The sequence below is a fragment of the Rana temporaria genome, chromosome 6, assembly GCF_905171775.1.
Source record: "Rana temporaria chromosome 6, aRanTem1.1, whole genome shotgun sequence".
Classification (NCBI taxonomy): Eukaryota; Metazoa; Chordata; class Amphibia; order Anura; family Ranidae; genus Rana; species Rana temporaria.
The window spans coordinates 166,623,265-166,651,227 of NC_053494.1; the positions used below are offsets into that span (position 1 = coordinate 166,623,265).

Sequence of the window (27,963 nt, forward strand, 5' to 3'; positions counted from 1 at the left end):
ACGCCCACCCAGGATGGGAGAGCTCATCTGCAGATGTCATATGACAATGGGCGGGTCGGGAAGTGGTTAAACTGTGACGGTAGAAACTGATTGGCTACCATGCACAGCTTCTAAGTGCACCAGTTTAAGTAAACCCCCCCCCTGTTGTGGGCTATTTATTAAAACTGGAGAGTGCAAAATCTGGTGCAGCTCTGCATATTAACCAATCAGCTTCCAGGCTTTAAGCTGTACAATTTACACTATACAATTTTCTTCTCCAATTTCCTTTAGATTTACCAAAACCATCAATAGGAGATCAAACCTAAACACTTTCATTTTTTTTTTTTTTTGTGCAGAGGGATTAGAAAACTTGTGAGTTTTTATTGCTGTCTGTGCCCGTTAAGGAGATTCATCCTCTTTATTTATTCTGCTTACTATTATCATTTAAAGTAAAAGAAAATCCCAAATTTTGGGTTGTCCCCAGAAAAGTAATATAGGGGAAATCTTCCACTGGGGACACTCGATCTGGTGACCTGGGGAATTCCCTTAATTTGCAGGGATTTCCTCTGACTTCCTGTTTTGGTTATGGGACAGGAAGTGACGGGATTTTCGCCCGCTAGCGTTGCGGTTTTAACCCCCGCTAGCAGCCGAAAAAGGGTTAAACCCGCCCGCAAAAACACTGCTTTGCAGGCTTTTAGGAGGCGCTGTCCCATTGACTTCAATGGGCAGGGGCGATGTAGGAGCGCAACGCTCCAGCGTGAAAGCCCTTAGGCTTTCACACTAGATATACTAAGATTCTAAATGCACTAGTTTAGTAAATCTCCCCTGTTGTGGGCTATTTACTAAAACTGGAGAGTGAAAAATCTGGGTGCAGCTCTGCATAGAAGCCAATCAGCTTCCAGGTTTTATTGTCAAAGCGTAATTAAACACTGTGAATGTAGAAGCTGATTGGCTACCATGCACAACTACACCAGATTTTTGTACTCCCCAGTTTTAGTAAATAAACCCCCATGGCTGTAAAAAAGAATATACACAAAAAAAATACAAATATGATAAAAATATTGAAATGACGCAAACAGAGTCCACGATTTTACAGTGTAAAAGAATCTTTATTACTGAGCCAGGTGAACAAAAGGAACACGGATTCAAAGGTGTTACAAAATTCAGTGTGTGCAATTTATAAATACATATACATCGGGAAAATAGAAAAATCTACACCGATATGTACAGATAGGGGAGCAGAGTGTGTGTTATTTACTTAAACAGGACAGTGCAAAATCTGGTGCAGCTCTGCATAGAAACCAATCAGCTTCCAGGTTTTATTGTCAAAGCGTAATTAAACATTGTGAAGGTAGAAGCTGATTGGCTACCATGCACAGCTGCAGCAGATTCTGAGTGCGCCAGTATTAGCAAATCTCCCCTCTTATGGGTTATTTACTAGAACTTGAGTGTAAAAAATCTGGTGCAACGCTGCACAGAAACTAAGGATGGGCTCAGGCGTGTTCGCAGCTCCACGTGCCCGCGCCCGCCAGGAAGCTTACACTGCGCAACGCTAATCACAGGCAGCGAGACATTTCCCGATCTGTGCAGCCCCAGATCAGGAAATGTCTCACGCCTGAGCCCATATCCCTAAGGCTGCATTCACACCTGAGCGTAGGTCGTTCGGTCGTTTTTTCCATCGTTTTTTCGTGCGTATTCATGCTTATTTGCGCGTTTGCATACAGCGTCGTCCAACGTTTTTGTGCTTCTACGTTTTTTATTTTAGCCAATAGGATAAATTATCATCTTTTCATCACTTGTTGCTATGTTGGTAGATTTTTTTAATCTTCTGCCTGGGTGAAATGTTCTATTGATTAAAGCGACAAAACGCCCGTAGCAAACGCTCGTTGTCGCGCTAGTCGCTTGAATCGAGCGTTTCCATTACTTTCTATGGGAAATAGAAACGCTCAAAAACGCCCAAACCGCCCGATTCGCGTGACAAAAAAGGGTCTGGAACTTGTTTGAGCTTCAGGCGTTCGGCGTCAGGCGTTTTGGAGTGGAGATGTGAACCATCTCCATAGGAAATAATGTATTTTTTCCCCTCTAGCGTTTTTGAGCGTCGCGCTTCAGGCGACAAAACGCTCAGGTGTGAATGCAGCCTAACAGAAACCAATCAGGTTCCAGGTTTTATTGCCAAAGCTTAATGCTTAGCGTTTTCACGGCCCGTGTCTGCGCAGGCACGGCAGCCCAAAATGAATGAAGGTGCATGCACCTTTTCAAAAACGTGGCGGCGGGCTGAGATATGTGGGGGCACAATTCAGAATTACTGGCAGCCCCACACGTCTCCTAAGAGAAGTGCCTTTTCGCTGCGGGATGTTGCTGCGATTCCTGCAGCCACGCGCAAGTTAGAAGTTGATTGGCTACCATGCACAGCTGCACCAGATTCTGAGTGCTCCAGTTTTAGTAAATCTCCCCATCGTGTACTAAAATAAACCAAATGCACTTTAGTCTTTATGGCTTTATTATGAAAATACCCGTATCTGGCTTTACAGAAAGCAATACACCGAGTACGGCAGTCCACAGAAACCAAGCGGCATTAAACTCTGACTGCACCAAACTGATGCAAACAGAAATCTGATTGGTTGTTAGAAGTGACAGCCCTTTTTCTTTCCTTTTTTTTTATCACAGTTGTTTTTATTAAACACGCCTTGCCCAGAGATGTCCCTAGTCTTCTTCTGGTGCTTTGGTTAGGATTTCAGCTCCTAGTGATGTAATTATGATGGTATGTTCAAACTGGGCTGACCTGGAAAACATATTTGTCAAGCATTAAAGAAAAGACCAAAAACAAAAAAAAAGCATACATGTAAGTTATCATCCAGGACATAGGCGTGCGCACAGGGTGTGCCAGGTGTGCCTGGACACACCCTAATCACCCTAAGCTTCACAGATTTCCTCTGCTGCTTGGCTGCAGAGAAAGGGACTCATGGACCTCTGTCCACATTTCCTTTCTTTGTCCCAAAAGTGAGACATCAGGGGTCTGTTTAGACCACTGATATTTTACCAAAGCTTCCCAATAGGGCTCTTAACCACCGCCCGCTCTGTCAATAGACAATTGACGTCCGGGAAGTGGTTGTGAAATCCTGCGGTCGTTGATGCGGGGTGTCAGTCTGACACCCTGCATCTCCGATCTCGGTAAAGAGCCTCCGGCAGAGGCTCTTTACCACGTGATCAGCCATGTTCAATGACGGCTGATCACGATGTAAACAGGAAGAGCCGTTGATGGCTCTTCCTCACTCGCGTCTGACAGACGTGAGTAGAGGAGAGCCGATCGGCAGCTCTCCTGACAGGGGGGGTTCACGTTGATTGTTTATCAGCGAAGCCCCCCTCGGATACCCACACTGGACCACCAGGGAAGGGGGCAGTAAAAAAATAAAATAAATGAGAAAGATGCCAATCAGTGCCCACAAATGGGCACTGACTGGCAACATGGGCACTGGGATAAACAAGTGATGCCCAGCAATGCCTTCAGTGCCACCCCTCAGTGTCCATCAGTGCCACCCCTCAGTGTCCATCAGTGCCACCTCTCAGTGCCCAGTGCCCACCCCTGCCCAGTGCCCACCTATCAGTGCCCATCTGTGCCACCCATAAGTACCCATCAGTGCCACCCATAAGTACCCATCAGTGTCGCCTATGAGTGCCCAGTGCCGCCTATGAGTGCCCCTCAGTGCCGGCTATGAGAGCCACATACCAGCACCGCCTATTTTCAAAATTTTCGGTCTTTTTTTAGTTGTTACGCAAAAAATAAAAATCGCAGAGGTGATCAAATACCACCAAAAGAAAGCTCTATTTGTGGGAACAAAATGATAAAAAAAATGTTTTGGGTACAGTGTAGAATGACCACGCAATTGTCATTCAAAGTGCGTAAGTGCCTGGTATGGAAGTGGTTAAAAAATTGTAAGAAAAAAAAAAAAAAAGAGGATTGTACAATACAATATTGTAAAAATAAAAAAAAAATTAAATGAAATTGTAAAAAGTAATAAAAAAATTAACTACCAACGCCACTCTCTGCCCTTCTAACATGTGTTTGAGGTGCAAACCCTAATGCAATAGGCTGCGCACACCTATGATCCAGGAGCTAAATAGTTAAGCGACACATTGACACTGATCACCTTTTTTTGTCCAGTGACACTGCTGTCCATTTGTCCTTGAGGATCCTAAAATCAGGAGAGCCCTCCATTATAATGGGTTCTAGAAGAAAGAAGAAATGAATTATGACTTCCAGAAAAAGATGCTGATGTAGATTTCCATTAGGTGGTAACTGCAATGCTCAATGGGGGTGGGAGGCATGGGGAGCTAAACTAATTTGCTTGGTTAACTAATTCAGTAAATATATAATATAAACACATTCCTTTCTGCAGATGTGACTCAAAGGGATGGAAATTATAACCAGGCAAGAGAGATTAACACTATATTAATCAACATGGAGGGGGGAGATTTCCACATCTTAAATAAAAAAGAAAAGAAAGAAATGACCCTGCCAACCCAAAATAATGGATATTTGAAGCAGAGAATAAAATTCAAGACAGAAAATATACGGATGTCTAGCTGTAGATATTGAGAAGTGGAAAGGCACAGGGCTACAAAATGACAAGTTTACATATTTAGATGGTTGACAACAATTGTGTTTCCCAGCATTTGACCTAACTAAAAACATTATTTACAAAACCTGTGAAATATTGGTGCTAATTTTTTAAAATAAATTTTTTTTAATGGGAAGATAAAAACAGGGAATAATTTATAATGAGGGAGATACATTGCTGGCCCCTGGAGAATAAAATGATGATTTGCGTGGCTCCACCTACTGCCCTTGAATACAGTAATCAATATGTGCTTAAAGGCAAAATACTTGGATAAAAATTAGGGTTGTCCCGATACCACTTTTTTAGGACCGAGTACAAGTACCGATACTTTTTTTCAAGTAGTCGCCGATACCGAATACCGATACTTTTTTTTAATGTCATGTGACCGTTTTCAAACCACAATACAGACCAAAGATATTTTCTTTAGAATTATGAAGAACTGGTACATCATGGTGTGGGGCTGTTTTTTAGCATACGGTACTGGAAAACTACATGTCATTGAAGGAGTGATCACTGTCAGTGCAGCTCATCGGTGCCAGTGCCCAAAAGTGCAGCTAGCCAGTGCCACCTATCAGTGCCCATTAGTGCATCAGTGCAGGGAGGCAGCTTATTAGTGCATCTCATCAGTGCCACCCAATCAATGCCAGTGCCACCTATCAGTGCCATCCATTTATGAGTGCCATTCAATCAATGCCAGTGCCACCTATCAGTGCCATCCAATGGTGCCATCCAATTTGTGTTCGATGTCACAAAAAAAAAAAAAAAAAGTATTCTATTTTGGTATCGGGAGTATTTGCGCGAGTACGAGTACTAGCGCAAATACTCGGTATCGGTCCCGATACCGATACTGGTATCGGTATCTGGACAACCCTAATAAAAATGATACATTCTATAATTATTGGTTAGAATTCCACAATGCAAATTCATAACATAATTTGTTTAAAATGTAGAAATATGTTGCGTCATACCCAAGTGCCGTTTCACACAGGGGCAGCGCGACTTTGCAAGGCGACTTCAGCGCGACTTAGAGCAACTTACAACGCGACTTAAAGCTGCCTCCAGGACAGGTGACTTTGGCTGTGGCCAATCACAGAATAATCAGCTCTGTAGGAGGGAGGGGTTTGCCTGAGTAAACTATTTTCTCTTCCTGTAAAGTTGCTTCAGTTAAGACAGTGATCCAACTTTGGAGGCGACTTCCATTGAAATCAATGGGTACAAGTTGCCTAGAAGTCGCCTTGAAGTAGTACAGGAACCTTTTCTGAAGTCAGAGGGACTGCAGTAGTGCACATTAAGACGGCTCCATTCACTTCAATGGAATGTCTCATGTCGCGCGACTTGGGGTGACACAAGTCGGATCCCAAGTCGCTGTAGTGTGAACCGGCACTAATACATACATTTCAAAATATGTTATTGCATCAAATCCACAAGATCTGTCCTAGTAAAGCTGGAGCAAATTATATCGAAATATATAAAAAAAAAAAATAGTCACCTCCATTACAAGTCTGCAATCATACACTAGTACACACGATCGGAAATTCCGACAAGAAAACCGTGGATTTTTTTCCGACGGAATGTTGGTTCAAACTTGTGTTGCATACACACGGTCAGGCCTCGTACACATGGCCGAGAAACTCGACGGGCAAAACACATCGAGCCAAATTTTCCCATTCCCGTCGGGGAAAAAGAAGACATGCTTTATTTTTGGCCCGACGAGATTCTCGGCGGTTTCCTCGTCGAAAAGTGTACACACGACCGGTTTCCTCGGCAAAAAAAAACCCCAGCAAGCTTCTTGCTGGTTTTTGCCAAGAAACTCGGCCGTGTGTACGAGGCCTCACACAAAATTCCGACCGTCAAGAATGCTGTGACGTACAACACTACAACGAGCTGAGAAAAATAAAGTTCAATGAACTCGAGCATGCGTCAAATTGATTTCAAGCATCCAAGTTTTTTTGCACGTCAGAATTGCATACAGACGATCGGAATTCTCGACGAGAACTTTTCCTTTCGGAAAAATTGAGAACCAGCCCTTAAATTTTTGCTGGTGGAAATTTTGACAGAAAAAGTCAGATGGAGCCTACACACGGTCGGAATTTCCTACCAAAAGCTCACATCAGACTTTTCTTGTCGGAATTTCCGATTGTGTGTACGCGGCATAAGAATGGTAGAAGAGCTTCAGATATCACATGCAATTTTATTTTTTTTAATTGAGGACTGGTGCATAAAAATTATTAATTTTATTTTCTAAGTTCTATAAACGATGTGGAAAAAAAAACTATATAAACATATATAATGTACAAGTAAAACAGAACGATTCCTTATATGCCAGACTTTCCTCCAACACAAAATGTGGTCGGCTGCAATCTGTCCATTGCAAGCTGCAGGGCGATATAATAAACAAGGCTTTCAGCTGCTGGGGCATGCTGGGATTTATAGTTCCACAAGCCCTGCAGCTTTGCAGGCTGGCTATATTTAGCCTAGAAGTGAAGGATGTGGCACAGATGTGTGCAGCAACACACAACCTCGCACATGCTGGAAGCGCAGACAGGCCAGCAGAAGAGGTCAGCGGGGATCAAGGTTCAATTTACAGACTGGTGATTGCCCTCTTTTTCTAAATGTTTACAGCTGTGCCATCTTTACAAGCTGGGTGTTTGATGACATACCTGTTGCAAAAATGGGATTCAAGTGTACAGGGTAGTGATTCATCCAGAGACAGGGAGCAATATTGTTTTAGATTAGCTAAATAATCAATGCTAGGCTTGAGCTAGAACTGAAACAGTCCTTATGTGCAGGTGGACTCATCAGAGCTAAAGCATGAGTGAGGTGGGCAGCCTGGAGCCTCTCTGCCTTGGAACTATACCTCCTAGAATGCCAGGATACTCTGGGGCTGGATGGTAGGCTGGAGTCACACCTAGGGGGTGATTTACTAAAGAAATAGAGAATTAATTAAAAAAAGTACATTTTTTATTTTTGTGTGTGTAAATATTGCTGCATCTTCCGTTCACAATGACATTACACAAATTCTATATGTTGTTCCATCAGCTGTGCCAAATCACGTTGAAAGTCATATGCAACAGTTTCTATTAATGTTAGTTAGCGCCAAAATAATAAAGCATACGCGCCAATGTTTTAAAGTGAAATTAAACGATATCCTTATTCTCCAAAAATAATCTATACACATCCACTACTTAACCTCCCTGGCGGTATGATTATGTCAGAAAGCGGTACAATGTTTTGCATGGAAATTTGGCGTTTTAGTTTCTAGACCTGTAATGCCGTGTACACACGATCGGAAATTCCGACAAGAAAACCGTGGATTTTTTTCCGACAGATGTTGGCTCAAACTTGTGTTGCAAATCTTGTCAAAAATTCTGAACATCAAGAACGCGGTGACGTACAAGACGTACGACGAACCGAGATCAATGAAGTTCAATAGGCAGTTCGGCTCTTCTGAGCATGCATGGTTTTCTGCGCGTTGGAATTGCATGCAGATGAGCGGATTTTCCCATAGGAACTGTTTTCATCTGAAAAATAGAGAACCAGCTCTCAATCTTTTGTTGGCGGAAATTCCGACAGCAAAAGTCAGACGGAGCATACACATTTACGAAAGGCAAATTCACTTGCAATTAGAAATTCAGTCGCTGCAGATCTGAGGGGGACATGCAAGGAAAGTAAAAAACAATGGGCCAAATCCTCAGCCAGCGGGCGTAACGTAATTTTTCCTATTTAAGTTACACCGCCGCAAAATTTCTACCTAAGTGCCCGATCCACAAAGCACTTACCTAGAAATTTTGAGCGGTGTAACTTAAATCCGGCCGGTGCAAGGCGTTCCTCTTCTCCAGGGTTCGATTCCCATTTAAATGAGGCGCGCTCCCGCGCCGGCCGTACTGCGCATGCTCGTGACGTAATTTTCCCGACGTGCATAGCGCGAAATTACGTTACGTCGGGCTTTGTGGATTGCGACGGGACAATAAAGTTGCGTCGGGTAAAAAAAAAGATACGGCGCCAAAAAATTAATTTAAAATTAAAAAAAAAAATTGCGTCGCTAGCAAGAAAGGTCTGTTTTTACAAGGTGTAAACAGTTTACACTTTGTAAAAGCAGCCCTAATTTTGCGTTTGCAAAATAAAACTTACGGAGAAAAAACGAAGCTGAAAAGCTTCGTGGATCTCCGTAAGTCCTAATTTGCATACCCAAGGTGGCATTTCGACGCAAAATGCCCCCAGCGGCGGATGCGGTACTGCATCCTAAGATCCGACAGTGTAATTCAATTACACATGTCGGATCTTCGTCCTAACTATGGGAAACTGATTCTGTGGATCAGTTCCATAGTTAGGACCAGGGATACGACGGAGTAACAGCAGTTACTCCGTCGTATCTCTTTTGAGGATTAGGCCCAATATTTTAGCTTGCACATGATTGGGTGATAAAATCAGCAGTGCTTCCCCTCATTTCAGATCTACCCCTCAGATCCACAGCGACTGCACTTCCAAGTGCACTTGTAATGCAGAGTGGATTTGCCTTTTGTAAATAACCCCACTGGTCGGAATTTCTAACCAAAAGCTCACATCGGAAATTTTCTTGTCGGAATTTCCGATCGTGTGTACGCGGCATGATTCTTAGGAATAACTCACTTAAATCTGTCCAAACAAGAGTCTAGTAGACAATCATCCCGGGTATGATAAAGTTTGAAACACAAAATCATAAAGTATAATATAATAAAAAACTATAAATAATTATAAAAAATAATAATATAATAATAATAACAATTATTCAAAAAGGTAATCAAATCAAAAACACTGACATTTTCTCAGTTACAGAATTGTCGCTGTCATTACTTTCAGTGTTTGACGACAAATTTCCCCACAAATCGTTATCGCTCAATTCTGCAAGTGATTGAAATTTATTATTGCTGTTTTCTAGCTGGTCTAAAAGCACTTTTGACGCAAAGGGACACTTTTTGGTTGCTATGGACATTCTCAAGTTTCCAGGCAGAAAGAACAGTATTTATAATATAAAAGTGCAGGCAGGGCATTGGGCAGACCACTAGGGACAAAGGGGGTGTGAAATAATTTGATACAGTAATGTAATCTATAAGATAAGTGTTCTGTGTTTTTCACTTTTTGAATTTGGGACTGGGCTCTGTCCCCCGTGCGTCGCGACGCTCACAAGGAACGGAGCCCGGCACTGTGATAACTCGAGCGGCAGACACAGCCTGCACACACAGCGGAGAGACATCGCAAGATCCTGGGGACAAGGTAGGTAACTGTCTGGATCCTGCAATTTGGCTCGGGGTTACCGCTTTTGGTAATGAAAATTCACCCCGATCCACACTCAGGATTACCGCTAGGGAGGTTAAAGGATATATAAAGTTTAAAAAAACAAACATGTCATACATACCTCTGCTGTGCAGCTGGTTTTGCACAGAGTGTCCCCGATCTTCCTCTTCTGAGGTCCCTCAGTGGCGCTCCTGGCTCCTCCTCTTCTCACGTGCCCCGTTGGAGAGCCGCTCTCCCTCGGGCACTCGTGCGGGCGCGCTCCCATGTCCTGCTGCTGCGTCCATTGACAGACAGCAGGACTCGTCCCCACCCCCCTGTCATTGGATTTGATTGACAGCTGCAGAAGCCAATGGCTGCGCTGCTATCAATCTATCCAATCAGGACCCAATACACCAGCTGGAGCTGGTGTGCCCGTGTCCCCGTCGCTGTAAAGACCAGGTTTAGGTGAGTAAAAGGGGGGCTCTGGAGGGCTGATGCATCACAGGAGGTTTTTCACCTTAATTCATAGGCCTTTAAAGTGGTAGTAAAGGTGGTTCTGCTTATTTATACCTACGGGTAAGCTTCTATAAGGCTTACCTGTAGGTACAGTAAATATCTCCTAAACTTGTACCTTTTATGAGATATATTACTTAATGGGTAACTCCAAAAAAAAAATTGTAAATAAAAAAATAATATAGCGAATACAATTGCAACTCAAGTTATATTGTAAATGAATGTTTGCAATGTAAAATGCAAAATAATAAGAATTCTGTAGACAGATGGTGTACAGAACACCCCCAAGAAAGGTAATTTCCTGCTTGTGTGAGTGGCTTACTGATTTTGCCAGAAGTCAGATTTTAGGCATCCCCTACAACAAAAATGTCACATTTGGCAAGATACTCCCAATAGTAACTCGTCTAAAGGGATGCAGACCTTTCTACTTCCCTCATTAGAGCCCTGCAGGTGCAGCAGCTGACTGATAACAATAAAACCACTCCCATGCAAATTTACTCAGCACATGGAAACAAAGAGCTTACCCTTAACAAAAGGTAAGACTCTGCAACAAAGTTTGTTAAAATCCCTGCAATGCACATAAATGGAGTTACTCTTTAAGCATCGCCGCTGATGTCACCGGCGCATGCGCACTTCACTCTCAATGGACAGTGTGTCATTGGGAGAGCTGTGCCATGGCTGTGAGACTCGTGCATTGACGATATTGCGGCTTGGCCAAATCAGATGGCCGCAGCCCTCGAACCTGGAAGGAAGACCAGGTGAAGTTGGAAGCCCTGTCAGCGGTGACAGCATGCTGCTGGAGGGCTTCATTTCCAGGTAAGTATTGCAGAGAGAAGGTTTTATTATTTTTTGTGGATTACTACCACTCTAATGGTCCTGTGATCTATTTTCTAACTGTGCTTTTCTGCCTCCCTATGATGTCCCCCCCGCCCCCACTTCTACTTCTTTGGAACGAGCAGTGCACGTTAGTTGCCTTCATCAACACTGCTCTATGCACTCTACAATGCCCATAGAAACATTCGGAATGCCTGGAGGATGCAGCCCTCCTGAGATGGGGGAATCCAATAAGAAGCTACGAAGAAACAGACAGGAAGGCGCAAGCACTTAGTGCATTACCAAAAATGATTTATTGGAAAATGTAGGTGTCATTGGAAAAGCCTGCCAGCATAGAGGGGTGTCATTGCAGAGCCTGCCAGCATAGCAAGTGTTGTTGGAGAGCCTGCCAGCATAATGAGGTGTTTTTGTAGAGACTGCCAGCATAGCAGGGTGTCGGAGAGCCTCTCAGCATAGAGGGGTGTCGTTGGAGAAGCCTGCCAGCATAGCGCAGTGTCATTGGAGAAGCCTGCCAGCATAGCGCGGTGTCATTGGAGAAGCCTGCCAGCATAGCCGGGTGTCATTGGAGAACCTGCCAGCATAGAGAAGTGTCATTAGCGAAGGAAGCCTGCCAGCATAGAGGAGTGTCATTGGAGAACCTGCCAGCATAGAGGGGCGTCATTGGAGAAGCCTGCCAGCATAGCGCAGTGTCATTGGAGAAGCCTGCCAGCATAGCGGGGTGTCTGATATGAGGAAAGACCGGATGGACAGCCGTAGTGCTTAGCCATGACTAAGCACTAATCAGAGTGTAAAACGCGTAGGCTGTTTTCCCTGTGTTCTGCTTGCTTTATAGTGCATTTTTTATCAATTTTTTTATAATAAAGACAACCCTATGTTTTTTTTGTAGTTCGGCTGTTCATCCGGTCTTTCCTCATATCAATTGCTTCGTGCATTGCCAGCACCCTTGATTTCCTGAACCGTTGCTGATTTTCCCAACACACCCACCTGGAGCGGTTACTCCCTTCCCTTCATAGTGGGGTGTCGTTGGAGAGCCTACCAGCATAGCGCGGTGTCGTTGGAGAGCCTGCCAGCATAGAGGGGTGTCGTTGGAGAGCCTGCCAGCATAGAGGGGTTTCATTACAGAAACTGCCAGGATAGAGGGGTGTCATTGCAGAAACTGCCAGCATAACAGGGTGCCTTTGGAGAGCCTGCCAGCATAGAGGGGTGTCATTTCAGAAATTGCCAGCATAGCAGGGTGTCATTGGAGAACCTGCCAGCATAGGGCGGTGTCATTGCAGAGCCTGCCAGCATAGCATTGTGTCTTTGGAAAAGCCTGCCAGCATAGCGGGGTGTCATTGGGAGACGCTTATCCTGCACTGTATGGCCTTGTCTTTTTTACACGTTGCACTTCTGTGAGTATCCATTTTTACTAGCTTTACATTATACAATAAATGATTTTCGGTAACGCACTAGGTGCTTGCGCCTTCCTGTCTGTTTCTTAGTAGCTTCTTATTGTATTCCCCCATCCGAGGAGGGCTGCATCCACCAGGCATTCCGGATGTTTATGGATTTGTTGTTTCATAGTCCTATCCCGCCGTGGAGGACCTCTGAGCACTGGGAGTGACTGTTTTTTTTTCTTGCCCATACTTCATAGTGCAAAGTCCATCTCAGCAGCGAGAAAGAGAGGGTGTCTACAATTCTACATACAGGGAGACCATGGAGAATGAATGTAGCCAGCCTCCAACAGGAAGTTGGATCGCATCAGCAAGAAAAAAATAATAAAAATGAATTACGGTACTCTTTTTAAGCAGAGTTTACCATCACTTTAAGGTAAAAAAAAAATCTAAAATGTACACTATTAGCACAGTGGTGTAAATTCTGTTGTGAAGAGAGCCGGGAGCAAGGAGGAGCACTGCAGGAAGGAGAGGAGAGGTGGACGTATACGGACGGCAGCGCACTATTATCACACAACAAATTATCAATTTGTCGGGCAAAACTACTTTATTGGTGAAAAAAACACTAAAAGATCGTGCATATAGGAAATTGGTGCATTTTCTCCGTGTGTCATCCTTTAATACTCCCTAGAGTGTTTGCCTTGCAAAGTAAATGTTCCATTAGCTTAGTAAATAAAGTGAAGATGTGCTCGCTTCAAAAATCCAATCAGGTGTAAAAGAATAAAAAAAAAAAAGGATTTTTGCTTTCAGATGATTGGATGATTGATGTGAACACAGCTTGACCTTATTCCCCCTAAGTGAACAGTCTCTACTCCTTTAGTAAATCCACCCCTTTGCAGTGTAAAAATGCATGCAGTTTCGCTCTCCTATTCCATGTTATGGTCTGTGTTTTCATCGTCTTTCAATTCTATGACTGTTCTTGCACAATTTCTTTCTGTTAGACATATGGTATACTGCAGTCACATTACCATTAATGTATACAGGCTCCAAAAGACACATTGCACTGCAGCACAGATATACAATATATGCGAGCCTGATTGATATGCATGACAGTTCTATGTTTGTGATAGTAGCTGACTGTGTTCTACCGCTGGGAAGCACATAAATGTTAACAATGTGGTAATGCTTGGACATCTCGTTCCATATTACAAACACATGCATAAACTCCAAATCTACAACATACTGCCATGCAATTGTTTTTATTTTTAGCTACAACACTTGGCCTGACTGCAATATTATAGATGTGCAATGGAATAATCTCAATACTTGGCGAACTAAAGCAGGTAAAGATCTGCAGCAAGGTTTTTAAAGCATATGCAAGGTCAAATTGTAAATTCATATATTCATGTTCACATTGTTTTTCAATTATTTCTAGCCTACCTGTATTAATCTGAACAATCTTGGGAAGTTTGTAAATATATTTTCTGTGGATCTCCACACATTTACGTCCTTGAATTCTGTTGCACATATTCAGTAATTCCTGTGAGTAGGCACTGCTGTGTCACACATTTCATAGAGTCTGCCTTCTGAACTACTGAGACGCTAGAAGCAGAGCTTCAGGAGGTGGGGTCAGTACAGGAATCACTGCTTTCTAGCAGCAAGGTACCTGGGGATATGTAGTCTTGAGAAATAGAAAAATAAGCAGTAGAGGGAAAGCTGCAAAGCATGCAGGGAATCCACGAAAAAAGATGCCCAGTAGAAAGGCAGCATGAAAGATTTTTCAAGTAAGCCTATATTGTATTGTCAAAAATAACTGTTTGAATTATTATTACAATGCTGATCAAATACAGTTGTGGCCGAAATTGTTGGTACCCCAGAAATTCTTCCAGAAAATCAAGTATTTCTCACAGAAAAGTATTGCAGTAACATGTTTTGCTATACACATTTTTATTCCCTTTGTGTGTATTGGAACAAAACAAAAAAGGGAGGAAAAAAAGCAAATTGAACATAATGTCACACAAAACGCCAACAATGGGCTGGTCAAAATTCTTGGTACCCTTTCAAAATTGTGGATAAATAAGATTGTAATTTTCATCATAAAAATCACATTCATGTGTTTCTTGTTGGGTTACCGACATGACAAGAGTCAGACACAAATTAAACCACCGAAACACATGAGTGAGTTTAGCTCATGATTACATTTATACTACATCAGATTCAGGACATCCTTTCTTTTACATATATTTCTTTACATATACTCGTTACTATCAAAACATCTTTTAGTGTAGGTTGGCATTTCATGCCATATAGGAATGTTTTCCTATACTTAATAGTTATTCATATAATATGTACTGTATTTAATACATCGATCATCCATCATCATTTTTTTCATTCGGCTTAAGCTCCGCCTACCCTCCTCTCCTCTGTGCACCGCTGCTTCATCTTCTCCGCCAGCTGGTCAGTGACGTCACCGTCGTCACTCGTGAGGTCAGTGAGGACTCGGGAGGAGAAGAACTGACTAGTCTGAGAGGAGTTGGGCAATTGTTGGACTTTAGTCTCTGAAAACCCCAGCCAGGCAGCACTGCAGCAGGCCAGGCACTTCCCAACACTACACACTAATCCATTATAGGGTTGCCACCTCATCCCTTTAAACCCGAACACATATGAATTCCACAGGTTCTGAGGCTAATTTAATTTAGATAAGGCTCCACTTGAGTTCAATTACCACCTTAATCAGCCACAAAACCTGTGTAATTCATATGTGTTCGGTTTTAAAGGGATGAGGTGGCAACCCTAATCCATTAGCATCATTATGTTCATGTGTACAGTATGAGGATGTGTGCCACTGCCAACTGCCAAGCAAATATAGTGCTTAATATATGGATTAAATACATTATAATTATGCATAGCCATAGTTATTATAAATAAAGTGATTTGTGCAAGTAGTACCTGCATTTATGATATCTATGGCACTGTAATGCCTGTCTGTAATTGATAGTTTGTACAGAGCTTTATAGAGCAGTGAGAAGAGGGAGGAGTGAAAGTCCCTCCTTTGACTCATTCAGCTGTGTGTGTCATCTGAGCTTTAGATATTTAGATAGATTTTTTCATCTTTCCATCGATTACATTTTTTGCCCTTGTTGTTTTACACCTTTGGATATTAAAACATTTTTTTTTTCTGGTAGTACATACTTTATACAGCACACTTCCTGTTTGTCTGATCATTATCTTAGGCTTATGACATCATTCACAGCTCTCTTTGCCAGGAAGGGAGGGGGAAAAAGTCATTCGAAGGCCAATGAGAGCTGCAGAGCTGGAGGTGTGCCTCTGTGTAAATCCAGGAAGTGAACAGGCAGCAGGTGCCCACAGTTAAAACGGCTGCAGCCAGACTCAGTGGAGGGAGATTTCTGCAGCATATTTGGCAAGTACAGAATCACAGTATATATAAAATATGGTGGTTGGAGGGAAGCTTCAGAATGGCAAAGATGTTTTTATAAGGCTGCATTCAGATGCTTAGACAACTCGCATTCGGCGCTCTATAAGTATTTATTCCAATCCAATCCAATCCAATTCACAGCTAGGCGTTTTGTCGCCTGAAGCGTGACGCTACAATACGCTGGAGGGGAAAAATAACATTATACCCTATGGAGATGGTTCACATCAGCACGCCGAACGCCTGAAGCTCAAACAAGTTCCGGACCCTTTTTTGTCGCGCGTATCGGGCGGTTTGGGCGTATTTGAGCGTTTCCATTTCCCATAGAAAGTAATGGAAACGCTCGATTCAAGCGACTTGCGCGACGACGAGCTTTTGCTACGGGCGTTTTGTCGCTTTAATCAATAGAACTTTTCACCCAGGCAGAAGATTAAACAAATCTACCAACATAGCAACAAGTGATGAAAAGATGATCATTTTTCCTATTGGCTAAAATAAAAAACGTTGAAGTACAAAAACGTCGGACGACGCTGTATGCAAACGCGCAAATAAGCATGAATACGCACGACAAAACGCCGGAAAAAAACACCCAAAAAAACGACCGAACGACCAACGCTCAGGTGTGAATGCAGCCTAAGAGCTACTGAAGTCTTTGAACAGGGGTTTGACATGTAAATATATGAAAGAAAACCTGGAGCCCCATCTGATGGATGGAAATTGTCAATATAAATCATTTATATTAACACGACAAAGGAAAGAGTATATTTAAAACTTTTTTTGTATCCTTTCTGTAATAAAGTATATACAACATGTTACACATTCACATTATGACATCTCATCAGAAATTAAAACAAGTTATTTATAGTGTGATTATTATCATAGCCAAGTGTTACCTTTTACTTTACCTATTTTTAGAAAAGGAATTGTACTGACCTATAGTAAATGCCATCCCTTCTTCCATTTCCATATGATTAACATTTGCTAGAAGGGGAAAAAAAGAAGATATTTGAGTACATTACAAGAGCCTCAGGGAATGCAGTTCTGTTCCAAGATGGGTCTATGAGATGGAATCTCTAGGAAATATTATTACTTCTTACAATATTACATTTCATTCAGCTAAAGCAGAAGTGTGTCAGTATAAATCAAAGTCTACCTGGAATGACAATCAAACTTCACATGAAACTATGTACATATAATTGGAGGTGTTGCCACAAGCAGATCATGAGAACACTGATGAGTAGATATATAAGTGATGGAGAAGAAGTAGACTGGCTATTTGTCTGACCGTCATGCTAATCCTCTCACTTCACTGCAAGCAAAGGAAAGGGGTGATTTAACTGGGGTGATTTAACTGCTTACTCACCGCCCTATAGAAGATATGCGTCTACAAGGCGGTCGCTTAACTCTGGGAGGACGTCCATGGACGTCCTCCCAGAATCGCGCTCCCATGGGGCGTGCACACGGGAATGTCCTCCGGACCCGGTGCATCACGGATCACGGTAAATCGCCACTGATAGCGGCGGTTTACCACGTGATCGCTCTGTCCAAATACTAAATTTGCTAAGTTTTATAACAGAAACAAAGAAAAATTCATTTTTTTTACAGAATTTTCAGTCTTTTTTCTCTTATAGCGCAAAAAATAAAAAACCCAACGGTGATTAAATACCACCAAAAGAAAGCTCTATTTGTGTGAAAAAAAGGACGAAAATTTCATTTGGGTACAAAGTTGTATGACTAAGTAATTGTCATTCAAATTGTGAGATCACCGAAAGCTGAAAATTGGTCTGGTTATTAAGTGGGTTTACGTGCATGGTGGTCAAGTGGTTAAAGCTTAAAGTGATATCAAAGTCTCATTTAAAAAAATAAAAAACATGTTAATCTTACCTGTGTGGTGGTTTTGAACAGAGCAGCCTAGATCATCCTCTTCTTGGGTCTGTCGCAGGCGCTCCAGGCTCCTCCCTTCTACCAAGTGTCCCTACAGCAAGCTGCTTGCTATGGGGACACCCGAGCCAAACCGCTACTCTGTGTGTCCATTCAGACATAGAGCCACGGCTCGGCTCCACCCCCTCTCTCTCCTCATTGGCTCACTGACTTTGACAGCACCGAGAGCCAATGGCACCCGCTGCTGTGTCTCAGCCAATCAGGAAGGAGAGTCTTGAGCAGCTGAGGTTCTTGTGCAATATCACTAGATTAAGATGGGTAAGTATTAGTGGGCTGAGGGGGGAGCTGCACACTGAAGTTTTTTGTTTTAATGCTTAGAATGCATCAAGATAAAAAAACTTCAGCTTTTACAACCACTTTAAGGCTAAAGTAACCTAAAGTTACTATACTTACCTCCTCTCTAACAGTCCGAAGACTGGAAGTGTTCCCTCACTTGCATTTTTTACCTGGATGACAATCTTCAGGCATCTTCATTGGCCGGCAGAGCATGATGTAACTCCTGCGCATGCTCAAGAGTGAGTCATTCCAGCACACAAGGACCATGCCCGCGATGTAAACTGAGCTGTGCAGTCTAAATGCCATGGAAGACGGCAAGCAGGCAGGTGGCTGTATATGGCTTTATACAGTATGGCCCAGATTCTCAGTGGAGATACGACGGCGTATCTCCAGATACGCCGTCGTATCTCTGCGCTGTGCCGTCGTATCTATGCGCCTGATTCTTAGAATCAGTTACGCATAGATATCTATTAGATCCGACAGGCGTAAGTCTCTTACGCCGTCAGATCGTAACTGCATTTTTACGTTGACTGCTAGGGGCGTGTATGCCGATTTACGTGTCGAAATATGTAAATCAGCAAGATACGCAAATTCCCGAATGTACGCCCGGCCGACGCAGTACATTTACGCCGTTTACTTTAGGCTTTTCCCGACGTAAAGTTACCCCTGCTATATGGTGGCGTAAGTGTGGCGTACCAATGTTAAGTATGGCCGTCGTTCCCGCAACAAAATTTGAAAATTTTGTATCGTTTGCGTGACTCGTCCGTGAATGGGGCTGGACGTAATTTACGTCCACGTCAAAACCAATACGTCCTTGCGGTGTATTAGGAGCAATGCACACTGGGAGATTTCCACGGACGGCGCATGCGCCGTTCGTGAAAAACATCAATCACTTTGGGTCACAGAAGATTAACATAAAACACGCCCCCCTGTCCCACATTTGTATTAGGCGGGCTTACGCCGGCCGATTTACGCCGCCGCAACTTACGGAGCAAGTGCTTTGAGAATACAGCACTTGCCCGTCTAAGTTGCGGAGGCGTAGCGTAAATCGGATACGTTACGCCGCCGCAAAGATACGCCACTGGACGAGAATCTGGCCCTAAGTCTCTTTTGCAATATGTCTTCAGTTCAGCAGCCATGTTCCATCCTGATGATGTACCCATTGGCGCTGTACTGTCCATAATGCTGTTTAAGAAGTAGTGCAGAGCTGCATACAGACTAGCATGAAGAGAGGGGCCTGTTGTCAAAACCAGAACCAATGGGAGGTATACTGCATGACTGTGAATTACAATACTTCCCATTCCTTACCAATGATGAGCACTAGATTCTTTATCATATGGAGAAAGAAGGTGTGTGTGTGTGTGGGGGGGGGGGGGGGGGGGGGTAACTATTTTAATCATTTTGTAACTGCCTGGTGTCCAAATACCTTTTACTCAATGTCCCTTGCTCTCTATCTGTTGGCTGCTAGGAGTCAAGTGCAGTATTCAGCACTTTCAGGTGTGGTGAGCAAATAACTCCATCGCTCTCCCATGTGTCATTACTGTCACATTGGATGGAAAGAGGAGCCCATAGCACGGTGTAAGATCTGTAAGTCAGATTGGAGTTTACACCGGGAAACAGAGATAATAAATGAAGGCTACATATTTCTCTTATGACAGGTGTACAGATAACTCATACAAATTCAAAAATAAAGTTGTACGTAAAAAGCTATTAATCCACTTCCATTATTTTCTGAATGCACTATTTGAAAGAAAAATATGGTCCAGTTTGGTGCCTGTAGCAAGAAAGTAAACCTACTCTTGTGGTGATGGTAACAACTATTAATTACACATATTGCGGTTGTATTCAACTTTAAACTCCTCTTCCCCCATCAACTACTGGTGTGACTAGTAGGAATAATCAGTTAGTTGCAAAGGACTTTCATCACAGGTAATGCAGTAGCGTTCTCAGCCAATCAGAATCATTAAGTGTATGTAACCTAAAATATAGGGGTACAAGACTTTTTTGATGCTTGCCTGCTGTTCCCCATTAAAGTTAGAAATGTAAGTCCTGCTAGATGACTACTTTAGGCAGGCCTCTTTTGCAGGTATAGCCACGTAGAACGTTAAAAATAAACTTAGAATCTAGTAAGACACCGTTTCACCCTGCTCTGCACATGCTCAGTTGCTCTCCAGTTTTGGCACTGTGCCTAAAATCAGAGTCACTAGAGGCCAATCAGTTGACAGCTTTAAATTGATTGTAAAGTCTAGTTTCTTTTCCCTATAAAAATAACAAACATGTTATACTTGCCTGCTTTGTTGCAGTGGATTTGCACAGAGCAGCCCGGATCCTCCTCTTTTCGGGTCCCTCTTCTGTGGTCCTGGCCCCTCCTTCCTGTTCAGTGCCCCCACAGCAAGCAGCTTACTATAGGGGCACCCAAGCTTAGTCACAGCTGCCTGTGTCCATTCAGGCAAGGAACCCCGACCTGGCCCAGCCCCCTCTCACCCCTGATTGGCTAGTTGACTTTAACAGCACCGGCAGCCAATGGGGCCGCCACTTTGTCTCAGCCAATTAGGAGTGAGAATCTCAGATGGCTGAGACAGTCGTGGAAATCGATGGACAGAGAGAGACCTCAGGTAAGTACTAGGGGCAGAGGGGGGCTGCTGCACACAGAATGCTTTTTTATCTTAACGCATAGCATGCATTAAGAGAAAAAACCTTCTGCCTTTATAACCCCTTTAAGAACTGTTGCTGAAGGGCAATGGAAGCAGCAGAAATGCTAAAGACTGTACTGAGGGAACCTATATTAAAGTGATTGTAAAGTGTTGTTTACATTTTTTTTATATACTTGCCTCCTCTGTGCAGTTGGTTTGGCACAGAGCAGCCTGGATCCTCCTCTTCTCGGGTCCCTCTTTGCTGCTCCTGGCCCCTCCCTCCTATCCAGTGCCCCCACAGTCAGCAGCTTGCTAAGGGAGCACTGAAGCTGAGTCACAGCTCTGTGTGTCCAATCAGACACCGAGCCCCAACCCGGCCCCGCCACCTCTCTCCCCTGATTGGCTGACTGACTTTGATTGATAGCCGTGGGAACCAATGGAGCGGTCGCTGTGTCTCAGCCATTCAGTTGGAGTGTCCTGGACGGCTTAGACATTCATTTACATCGCTGGAGAGAGATGGGGCTCAGAGTAAGTATTATGCCTTGTACACATGGTCGGACCTTTGACCATGCAAAAGTCCGCCGTAAGTCCATTGGAAGTCCAACAGACAGGTTCTCTATGTAAGGTCCGTCGGATTTCTGACAAAAAAGTCCGATGGAGGCTACACACAGCCGGACTTTCCGAGGAAAAAAAGCCAGTGACTTTTTTCTCAGAAAGTCCGGCCGTGTGTACGAGGCATTAGGGGTTGCTGAGGTGGCTGCTACATACAAAAGTTTTTTTTTTTCTTAATGCAAAGAATGCATTAAAATAAAAAAAACTTCTGCCTTTACGACTCCTTTAAGGAGATAAAAATAAAATCAGGAGAGGCGACAGGGAAAACCCTGCTAGAAACATACATGTTTTTATTCGATAGTGACATCATTTTTAGACCAAGGAGAGGGGAAGATTTTCCAACAAGAAAGTGCTCAGGGCTTCAACAAAATGGCGGCCTCCAGCAAGAAGAAACAGGAGCAATGCTGGAGGCAGTTTACAGCACACCATCATTTTGGTAGTATAATTACTTGTTTTTGTTAAAGAACATTAATTGGTATCAAACTATTATGGGTAAAGTTCTGCTTTAAGGGAGAGAACACTGACTAAAGATTAATAAAATCCCTGCAGCAGACTAGGCATTTAAGCATAATGAGCCTGATTTACTAAAAGAAATGAGAACCTACACACAGTAAATTGTGTAAAGGGCGATTTACTTTTTTTTGTGCATGTACGTTAAGTCATGAGTTAGCATCTGTTGTATTAAGGCAGGCTTTTCACATAAATAGTCTTCCAATGCACCTTGACATGCTAAAAATCAGAAGTGACCCCTTTTTGTACCACAGCATGCAAAAATCGCATATGCATTGCCTTTGTACATTGGCGCACCATTCAAAATGAATGCCACAGTAACGCATTACCACACATTGTGCCCGTAACCACAACATGTTAGTTTAAATGGGCCCTAAATGTTTACCTAAATTATCCAGGAGAGTGAAAAGCAAATCCCTTTATTACTTTTTTCATCTGCACATGACCGGGCTATTGAGGTGAATATTTGCACAATTTATTACGATTTTTATCTTTTGGTCCCAAGCAGGGAAGATAAAAAAAACTTTTGCCTTTACAACCACTTTAAGTAAAATGTTTTAATTATAGGTATATTTTAAAGTGAAACTCTCCAATAAATCTGTATTTGCATACTGATAATAGCGCCAAAAGCACAGACATATAGAGGTGTCTATAAATACTGTTAAAACGGATTGATTTCACATGGGCGGAACACATATTCCTCATTATTACATATCATTTACAATAATATTTCGTTCAGGCATTAGAGACACTAAGAAATTTAAAGAAAAATGTTCAGTATCAAATTGCTTCCCATCTGGGCCATTGTAAAATGATGGCCGGGAAGGAACCCTATTGTTCTGAGTGGACGTCCTCCCCAAGCCAGGCTCCAGGCGTGATTTGTCACCTGCTATGTCCACCAGACTGATCAGTGTACCAGCTCACTGCCAGTACCATGTGACCACTGTGATCATTCACTGCAGATCACATGACAGTTGTAAACAATGAATGGGTTCAATGTTGCTGCCAGTTGTGATTGGTCACAGTGATCACATGGTGCAGACAGGGCCAATCACAGCCAATCTGTAGCATGTGATTAACTGTGCCCAATCACAGATTATCCCAAAAATTTGCAGTGAATACACACTTTCATTCAGTACAATTTTTTGCTTATGGCAGTGAAACTCACTAAGCAATCACCGTGTGTAAAAGAAAAAAAATCCTGATCACTTCCCCAGAGTGGTCCAGTGTTAATATGGTAACACTTTACTGCTCTGGTCACAAAAAAAAATGTAAAAATTAAAAAATAAAAAATATTTTAAATAATAATAATAATAATAAAAAAAAGAAGATTATAATGGTCACCGCCACACCAGCTTTATGGCGACACAGTACTGTACTGGTGACAGTATGTAAAATCTTTTTTATAAAATGTGGAAAAATAATTTTTTTAAATTTCTTAATTTTCCCAAAAATTGTGCCAAAAAAATTACAACTTAAAAAAATTCTTCTTACTAAATACCTTGGACTGTATATTTTCCAATAGGGGTCATTTGGGGTATATTTGTACTGTAATGGTATTTTCAGGACTCAAGAAATGAGGCAGTCAGTACATCAGGATTTTTTGATTCTCAGATATATTTACCATAGTTTGTGGACTCTATAACTTTCCTACAGACTAAACAATATACACTGATTTGGATTATTTTCACCAAAGAAATGTAGCAGAACACATTTTAGCCTAAATTTAAGAAGAACGATTAAACAAATTTTTATAACAGAAACAAATTAAAATGCTCTTTTTCCCCAAATGGCATTTTTTCATTTATTTACCCAAAAATACCCCACCCGGTGATTACATAGCACCAAAAGAAAGCTCCATTGGTGTGGAAAAAAATACATATGGGTACAGTGTTGCATAAGGCCTCGTACACACGACCGAGTTTCTCGGCAAAAACCAGCAAGAACCTGGGAGATATTTTTTGGCCGAGGAAATCGTGTGTACATTTTCATTGAGGAAACTGTCGAGAAACTGGACGAGCCAAAAAGAAAGCAAGTTCTCTATTTCCTTGACGGGAATGGAGAAACTTGCCTTGTCGAGTTTCTCAACGGCTTCACAAGGAACTCGACGAGCAAAAGGATGTGTTTCGTCCGTCGAGTTTCTTGGTCGTGTGTACGAGGCCTGACTGTGCAATTGTCATTCAAAAAGTGTGATAGCACTGAAAGCTAAAAATTGGCAGGAAAGAGGTGAAAGTGTCCGGTATTGAAGTGGTTAATAAAATGAAAAACCCACACCAAAGCCAATTTAAATGTAATGGCTTTAAAGTGGTTGTAAACCCACTTTTTTTACTTTTACCTACAGGTAAGCCTATAACAAGGCTTACCTATAGGTTAAGCAGAATATCTCCTAAACCTGCACGGTTTAGGAGATATTCCCCTCGCAATGCGCCGCTGATTGCAGTGGCGCATGCGCAGGGGGGATCTACGGCGAAAGGACAGGCAGCCGCTGGACCTTGCCGAATTTAAATCTCCCGCGCATATGCGCGGGAGTGACGTCATCACCGCTCCAGCCAATCACAGCGTTGGAGCGGCGATACCCGGAAGACACGCAGAGTCAAGATGATATCTCGCTCGGCGTGGACCAGGTAAGTTCTACACACCTCGTTCCGAGGTAAGTATTTCATAATGAGCTAATATGCGGTGCATATTAGCTCATTATGACTTTTGCCTTGCAGGAGAAAAAAAATGAAAAATTTTGATGCGGGTTTACAACCGCTTTAAAATAACTAATTTCACTCTGCAGTCAGCACTGGAACAAAGAATGTAATTATAACAAACATATACTTCTCTTTCCCACCTATATCGAACACTGCCACAGCCTAGAAAGATATCTACAGAACAGAAACAGGTAATAGATAATGATTTGCAATAAAGGTCAATAAAACCATTGTGATGTATAGTTAATCTGGAGAGAATTTGTTTTCCTCAACAAAAATCTGGCTTTCACTTTTTGCATTTGCTTTCCTAGAAGTGCACTAGAAGATGTGATGTGACCTACAGTTGTCAGCTGGAGCTGAAATAGGCAACCTCAGAGTATGGAAAATGTCAGAATATTCTACCAGCCATCAGCACAGTAGAGACATGTGTCACCTAAAGACCTGAAAAGCTGTAGGTTGTCCATGCTTGACCCGTAGGACAGCAGATCTCTCTGAAAAGACTCAGGACACAGAGCAGTTGATAGCAACACGTAAATAAGTGGCCACAAGTAAATAGCTGAATCCTAAGCGCTAATGGATCGTTTATCCTTTTTCACATAGTACATAAATACACTTTGCTCTTTTTATTACGGTCTACCCAAAGCTAATATATTTTAGCCACAGGTAAGCTCAATCATTGTCTGTACCTCTTTTCATCCTCAGGAGGTCTAGAAGTGTTCCTGGCTCTTGCTTCCAACACATAGGGGTTGATTTACTAAAGGTGAATAGACTGTGCATTTTGCAAAGTGCAGTTGTACTCTGCAAGTGCAGTTGCTCCAGAGCTTAGTAAATGAGGTAAATCTTCACTTTGCAAAGAATACCCAATCACATGCATGTAAAATAAAAAACAAACACGTGATTGGATGATGGAGGTCAGCAGAGCTTCTGCTCATTTATTTATAAACATTTATTAAGCCTCCCCCTTTATCCCCTTCCCCCTCTTTTTCCTCTCCTTCCACCCCCCCCCCTCAATCCAGCCCATGTTTACATACAGTTTGATATTTCCCATTAGGGTCCTTTCACACAGAGCGGACCGTTTCTGTGTCCGCTCCGTGTGTCCGCCAAAGCTCAGCGGGGATCCTCGTCAAACCCGCTGAGCTGTTGGCGGATAGGGCGGTCCCCGCACACAGTGCAGAGACCGCCCTGTCTCTGCTCCGCTCTCCCCTATGGGGGATCGGATGCAGACTGGTCCGTCTGCATCCGATCCATTCCGCCGAACGGAAGAAAAATAGGGTTTCTTCCGTTCGCAAAAGCGGATCCCGACGGATGCGGACGTTAGCGGATGCTCCATCCGCTAATGGACGCAATCCCATAGGGATTCATTACAAGTCCGTTAACGGACTTGTAATGAACGGACGAACGGTCCGCTAGTGTAAAAGGACCCTTACAGCAAAACTATCCACTTGTATTTGTCCCCCACATCCGCTGTAGGGGAACACTGATGATTTGACCCCGGCTGTGTGTGGGTTTACTGGTAAGTGGCAATGTTTTCTTTCCCCCTATGTAACGATAATGAGCATTGTATATATCATTATGTATTTGTTTACCTTGATTACGATGTACATTCTATTAATTTTAGATATTATTCTCCTGATGAAGCGGTAGAGTTCTGCGAAACATGTTGAGGAATACATGATTTGTGAGGACCCAATATACCTCCGTTCTGCTAACTGGAGTGTGCCAAGTAAAAGTTGAACATGTTTGGTTAGGTTGTATTTTAAAACAATGTTCTGGCACGAATTTTGCTTAGTATGTTATGGAGTATTGGGAAACTCTACTTTTATCTTTATTGTATAAATAAAAATGTAATCTTTTAAATAATCCCTCTGTGTATTTTGTCCAAACCCGTACTGAGATAGTCCATATTTCCTTGCTTATGGGTGACCAGTAGGGGACTGGTCTCCACTTACAAATTTTCTTCAATACTTTTTGGATGATGGTACCTTCAATTTTTCTTATATAGCTAATCCTATTAGAGGCCAATTTTTCTAAACTCTGGAGAAACTGCACTTTGCAAAGTGCAGAGTCTATTTGCCTTTAGTAAAACAACCCCAAGTAAATAGTGAGGAGATCTCATTGGAGAATTCCCCCAAGAGACAGAAGAAGTCATCTAGTATATCACTCTATTTGTATCTATCAAAAACTGAAATATCTCTTAGATTGTAAGCTCTAATGAGCAGGACCCTCTGTTTACTCTTATATTGAATTGTATTGTAATTGTACTGTCTGCCTTTATTTTGTAAAGCGTTACGATAACTGTTGGCACTATATAAATCCTGTATAAAAACAATACTAATCACTTTTGAATAAACTGTCCATTTCACTTTTACTCTCACCGACTTTCTCATTTTCTCTCCTCAATTAAGTAGATCCAACTAACATATACTTTCATTATAACTTATGCTGTTGGCTTTTCTTTTCACCTATTCATTTATAAACAAGAATCTTTGATTATTTTCTCTTGTTAAAATAAAAGAATCTGATTATTAAGTGAAGTAGAATATTTGGGAAAACTGTAAATGTGTTCTAGATCAATAGTGCATTGCATCCATTAAGCCCAAGTATATATATATATATATATATATATATATATATATATATATATATATATATATATATATATATATTGTAAGGGGTTAGCTCGGTAGCGGGGTGTGTGATCCCCTGGATGGGTTCACTACACACTGAATTTATACAGACATGCAGTCGAAGACGGTTAAAAACAAAGATTTTGGTTTATTCTTCCATCTTGCTGGAAACAAGTGCAAGCATCCAAACAGCATAAACAAAATCAAACATAAAATAAACCCTGTCCACTTTGGGCGTCTACCTTCCACACAGGAACCTATCTATGGAGTCTGGCACAGCCTAGTGCTGGGCAGACACTGCTGGTCATACAGCAGAAAAACAATAGTCTTTTGATTTTTATCACACAGAAAAATCAATCATCTTCTCACCTCCTCAGAAGACTTTCAGTACGCTGCTCTCCTTACTCACAAAGCCTCAGGATGCAGCATTTCAGTGGTAATCCTCTGGATTACTTATAGAGGCCTTAATTGCCTCATTCTGAACAGCTGAAGTCTTCCAACGCCCCTTAGACCTTCTCTGGCCACTTTTGCAGCCGACGCCTAATAACAATTGGTGTATTGTCTAAACAAGGCAGAAATGTATGTCCCGTTGTTGACAACACCCACAGATTTACCTGACTTCCTGTCACAATATATATATATATATATATATATATATATATAT

At 42.3% G+C, this 27,963-nt stretch overlaps 1 protein-coding gene across 2 annotated transcripts in view; it reads right to left on the reverse strand.

The window, feature by feature from the left end:
- Window positions 1-2,630: 2,630 nt before the first annotated feature.
- The window catches only part of METAP1D (methionyl aminopeptidase type 1D, mitochondrial), a 245,406-nt gene continuing 220,073 nt past the window's right edge, over window positions 2,631-27,963 (reverse strand). For both annotated transcript variants that reach the window (XM_040357752.1, XM_040357751.1), the window contains 3 exons: window positions 16,938-16,985; window positions 4,128-4,206; window positions 2,631-2,761 (listed from right to left, as the gene is read on the reverse strand). In XM_040357752.1, coding sequence (XP_040213686.1) covers window positions 2,683-2,761; window positions 4,128-4,206; window positions 16,938-16,985 — 206 coding nt within the window. In that variant the 3' untranslated portion in view covers window positions 2,631-2,682. The remainder of the gene's footprint in view (window positions 2,762-4,127; window positions 4,207-16,937; window positions 16,986-27,963) is intronic.